Here is a 6,000-nt window from a genome sequence, read left to right as displayed (position 1 = left end):
TGTCTGGCAGTTTTCTTAATTTTGTACAAGAGAAGAATCCTCGACGGTCGTACATCTAAGTAATATGGTATAAATGCGGGAGTACCTCAGGGGTCTGTCCTTGGACCTTTATTATTTCTAATATTCATAAATGATCTCCCTGATAAAATTGTGTCTGAGATGGGTATATTTGCTGATGACACCATGCTCTATAACAGATATGAGGAGAAAACATATCTAAGGAAATGGCAAAGATGCTAGAGGATGACCTCCAATCTGTAGTGGAATGGGGACGAAAATGGATGGTCACATTCAATGCTGTCAAGACTAAGCTTGTTTCCTTCAATAATTATAAGAAACCTTCTCAACCACCAATAGCTATGGCTAAAGATACATTACCTGAAAGTACTTCTTTCAAACTCCTTGGCTTCACGTTCACAGGGAACATGAGCTGGAACAGATACATTTAGAGCACTGCCAAGGCCGCTGCGAAGAAGCGGATCTTTCTCTACCGTGCTAGAAAGTTACTTACGCCTGAAAGTACCCTGTACCTCTATAAGGCCACCATTCGCCCATGTATGGAGTACTGTTGTCATATTTGGGCTGGTGCATTTGCTACTAGTCTCTTGCTTCTGGACGGGATTCAAAAGAGGGTCGCCAACCTGATAGTTCCTAAACTAACATCAAAGCTTCAACCTCTGTCCCATCGACGACATATTGCATCCCTCTGCCTGTTCTACAAGTATTTTAATGGTGAATGCTCCGATGAACTACAAGTGCTGATACCCCTTCGACATAAATACTCCCGAAAAACCTGACAATCAGCAAAATCCCACCCCTACATAGTAGAGATCCCTAGATGTAGGAAAGCCTTCTACTCTAATAGTTTCTTCCCCAGAACTGCTAGACTTTTGAACTCCCATCTGGGTTCCTGTTTCCCCACCTGTACTGACATGCAGAAGTTCAAGTGTAATGTGAACAGACATCTTGCTGCTCAACTCCCTACATAGTATCTCTGCAACTTATGCCCCCGATAATAGCCCCCTAGATCAAAGTGGCACTGTGCTTTGTTTGAGGTGAAAATGGAATAAAAAAGAAAGAAAATTGAAAAAATCTGATCTTAAAAGTAGTTTTCTCTCTTATAGATAAAAAAGAATAATTTTTACAAGGGAATATTTTACGTTACACTGGTCAAGGGAGATTAAAATAAAATTTCAGCAAATCATTTCTTAAAGAAACAAATTTATTATAATCTGGAGATATAGCTAGGTGGTAGAGCATTCGACTACAGATCGAATGATCCCATGTTCAAGCCCAGATGTACCTCACCATTTTATTTTAATTTTTTCTTATTAATGAGTTCAATTTACGATAAAAGAAGAGGTACCATTTAAAATTGCTGCAAATCATTTCTTCGTTTGCATATTTTAAAACAAAATATTAATCAGAAGCGACTTTTTCATTGTCAAGCCCAAATATCAGCTGACATGATATTGTAAACAAAAACAAACAGAATTTGATGAACGTCATTATTTTTTAATTTTTTTTGCAAATTAGTACACTAGGCAAATTATACCTTGTAATATATAATAATCAATAGAAGATTGATTCTATAATAATACATACGCAATCTGCATTAATTATTAATTAAAATATCATGTTGTAGTGTATTGTATGACTGGGTATCACCATCCGCCCAGCTAGTATATATATAAACACTGGGTGGCCAGCTAGTATATATATATATATATATATATATATATATATATATAAACACCTTTAATAACCAGGTATATATATATATATATATATATATATATATATATATATATATATATATATTGCGTATATTTAGGCAGCATATTCTCCTTTAAGCATATATTGTTAAACAGCACAGCATTTTCTTGTTTGACAATTTTCCGTTAAAAACTGTTGAAAACTGGAAAAAATAAAACGGAAAATTGTCAAACAAGAAAATGCTGTGCTGTTTAACAATATATATATATATATATATATATATATATATATATATATAGTAAGTTATAAAATGTATATGGCGATTAAGCTACACTGAATATTCCGTGTTTCATCCACTCTAGGACTCTTCAGGCTTATGCGTGAATTCTGTGGTTGTTTGTCGTTTTTATATTATTATGTACATCTATATCAAAAACACTTTTAATTTTTTATTCCCATACTTTGTGGACCAGGCGCATATTTATATTCTATTACAATAGAAGATGCGCATATAAAAACGACAAACAACCACAGAATTCACGCATAAGCCTGAAGAGTCCTAGAGTGGATGAAACACGGAATATTTAGTGTAGCTTAATTGCCATATACATTTTATAACTTACTAACTAGCTCTACCTACATATTGAGCACTTTTGAAGTAAATACTTAAAGTTTACGCATAAATCTATACTTTCGTATATTAATTTTTTGTGAGTAAATTAAGTAGTTATATATATATATATATAAGGATCAATCGGAAGGGTAGTATATATGTAGGTAAAAAAAAATAGTCCACTTAGAAATAATTGGGATCATTTCAGAAAAGGTATGGTATAATAAATTATGGAGTTTATCTATTTTATTTTTATTTCATCATATTTTGCTTTGGTTTTGATACCCCCAAATTCGAAGCTATCTCTTTACAACCCTTCCTTTTCATAACCTATCATACTTTCATAAATCAGAGTCCATTTTCTGTAGGCTGCTTATGAACCCAGTCAACGACGGGTACTTTTGCTAGTAGTACTGTATGTGGATGACTATATATATATATATATATATATATATATATATATATATATATATATATATATACAAGGTTATTAAAGGGATAATATAGACAATAATATTAAAAATAAAAAACATACAAGGGTCAATCGGAAGGGTAATATATAGGTAGGTAATATTAAAAAAAAAATAGTCCACTATGAAATAATTGGGATCATTTCAGAAAAGCCAATAATAAAAGAAGAAAGGAAATAATAAATAGATAAGAAAGAAGAGAAAGTGGGGGAAAGGATAAAAACGTTAAATAGATCAAGAATTATTTTTTATTATATATATATATATATATATATATATATATATATATATATATATATATATATATATATATATACTAGCAAAAGTACCCGTCGTTGACTGGGTTCAAAAACAGCCTACAGAAAATGGACTCTGATTTATGATAGGTTATGAAAAGGAAGGGTTGTCAAGAGATATCTTTGAATTTGGGGGTATCAAAACCAAAGCAAAATATGATGAAATAAAAATAAAATAGATAAACTCCATAATTTATTATACCATACCTGTTCACACTGAAACACTTATCACAATATTCTGTGGATCTATATTAAAAAACCTTGTTAAACTTTGTGACATATTTCCATTCTATGGTGGCCAGGCGCGAACGAACACCCCATAATTTTATTATACCATATTTCTTCAAACTGAAACATAATTATCAAAGTATACTTACGCATATATGAAAAGTCTTTATTAAAGTTTGTGCCTATTTCCATTCTATGGAGGCCAGGCGTGAACGCAGACCCCCACAATTTTATTATACCATCCCTATTTAAGTTAAAACATACTTATCAAAGTATTATTATGTACATCTATATCAAAAACACTTGTAAACTTTTTTTTTTATTTTTTATTTCTATACTTTGTGGACCAGGCACATACACAGACCCCACAATTTTAATGAATCATCATTATGCCAGATCAAACATATCCATTCCTGTGTCTCGATACATCTTCTATCATTATATGTGATCAGTTTTCTATAATAGTCAACCATATAGGAGCCTATTCGTGACCAGACACACACACAGACGTTCAGCTTTATATTATAGATCAATATATATATATATATATACATATATATATATACATATATATATATATATATATATATATATATATATATATATATATATATATATATATACACACACACACACACACACACACACATATATATATACTTGCAAAAAACGAAAACAACAGGAAGGAATAACTTCAAATTGTTTCAACATCAACCAAATAATTTTAAATTTTATGTTATTAAAAATTTTTCTAGTGAACATCTCATCAGCTATATATATATATATATATATATATATATATATATATATATATATATATATATATATATATATATATATACCAAGTTATAGGTATTCAAAAGTGGTAACTAATGAATTTATTGATGGTTATTAAGAGTGCTCAATAAAAGAAGAGCAAAATATATTTTTATTAATGTAAACAAATTTACATGGTTGCGACACTGGGCATGCTAATGTTTCGGACAAATGGTCAGTGAAAACCAGAATTCCTCGTCAGGCGGCTTAATAAATGATTTCTTTCCACAAGAAACCAGTCCTCAAATGAAGAAACAAGAAACAGTTCAATTTACTTAAAGTCTAGCAAACTTTTCAAACTTAACGACTTAGGCTGAAACGTTTTATGTTTTGGTTTTCAATTCTAGCTGATGGCACCCAAGTCGATGTTTGTGTGTCAAACTCTCTTGCTTTTTCTACATTTCTTTTGATTATAACAAAATGAAATAAAGATAAATTATATTCATATATGAACAAATTTTGTTGATCAAATCTTTTCATGCGAATGGAAAAGCTAAAAAACCTCTCAATGTTGTTGCATTTCATTCCAATTTTAATCGAAATAAATTAGTTTATTCATTACAAACAAATCGAGCTTAGGTATTTGGATGATGTCAAAAACATCGTTAATTCACTGCCCGCAGAGCAGCTGCTGATTGGCGTAATGGTTCAAAGCTTTTACTATCGTACGGGTGGTTGGGTTTCGATCCTGGCTTGAGGTAGTTGCCTGTCTAACTGCACTGATGAGCTGTGATACAGCAAAACAGTACTGTATATGGATGACTATATATATATATATATATTGCTATATCCACTATGATTCATGTTGTATTCTTGTGTGTTTAACCTTCAATTACCATAAAAAAAAGACTGTTGGATATTCATGATTAAATCTTGGTGAGCAAGTCAGACATCGGTAAAAAAACTTATATGTTTGTTTATTAATAATTATTTCTGAAAAAAAAAAAAAAATAGAACAAGCCAAAAACTATATGGTCCCCCGACTGATGCCTTCAATTTTAGGAGAAAAATAAAAATTAGCCCCAAAAGGTGTGTTTGTCACCCCTAAAACACCCTGGGGCTCAAGCTCCAGAATTTTCTCATGGTTAAATATTACGTTTCTAGATGTATGTCCATGTGGTCTTGCTTTTAGGTAATTTTCAGGAAAATTTAATGGTCGGAAAAGATTCTATGTCTCGAAAAATGTTATTTTTGGCCATTTTGACCCCTTTCGACCCCTTGGGAACGCAACCAGAATTTTTATCAAAAATTCGAGAATGTTACATTTCCTCCCCTGGGTAGTTGTAACTTCATGCAAAATTTCAGAAAAATTTTTTTGAGAATTTTGAGAACGAACGGACGAATGAATTCTAAGGTCCAAATCCGACTAAGTTGGTGGACCAATAAAGATTACAAAAATAAATATGTCGAACTAGCAGACATTTAAAATTTAGATTTGAATGTTTCTAAAAAAATAAATGAATAAAAATGAAACACTTTTTTTTACTTTTTTTTTTTATTTGTATCAGACGGCAAAAATGTTTCATTGGATGAAATGGCTTCTGCTTTGGTGCAAGTGATGCCAACCTTAAAGACGAGATATTTACAGAAAGTGAACATTGTCTTGTACCAAGCGAATATGGTTTCGACTCTGAAGAACGCCATCGTCAATGCTAAAAGTAAGTAGATCCTTAACTGATATGGAGAGAGATGGGGGCTAGAAAAGAAAAGATTGACAGAGAAAATGGGAAAGGAAGAGAGAGGAAAAGAGAAAGAGAGAGAGTGATAGTGGGAGAGGTTGAAAGACAGAGAAAGAGGAAAGGATAAAGAGAGAGAGGAGAAAGAAAAAAGAGAGGAAAGAGGAAAGTGAGAGAGAGAGAGG

The 6,000-nt window shown here is 31.6% G+C and overlaps 1 protein-coding gene across 2 annotated transcripts in view; it reads left to right on the top strand.

Moving 5' to 3' along the window:
- LOC145254686 (uncharacterized) overlaps positions 1-6,000 on the top strand; it is a 143,979-nt gene that overhangs the window by 112,097 nt on the left and 25,882 nt on the right. For both annotated transcript variants that reach the window (XM_080113338.1, XM_080113339.1), the window contains exon 19: positions 5,648-5,797. In XM_080113338.1, coding sequence (XP_079969464.1) covers positions 5,648-5,797 — 150 coding nt within the window. The remainder of the gene's footprint in view (positions 1-5,647; positions 5,798-6,000) is intronic.

Source organism: Euprymna scolopes, chromosome 30 (genome assembly GCF_053919585.1).
Source record: "Euprymna scolopes isolate OS-2025 chromosome 30, ASM5391958v1, whole genome shotgun sequence".
NCBI lineage: Eukaryota > Metazoa > Mollusca > Cephalopoda > Sepiida > Sepiolidae > Euprymna > Euprymna scolopes.
This window is presented reverse-complemented; position numbering and strand designations above follow the sequence as displayed.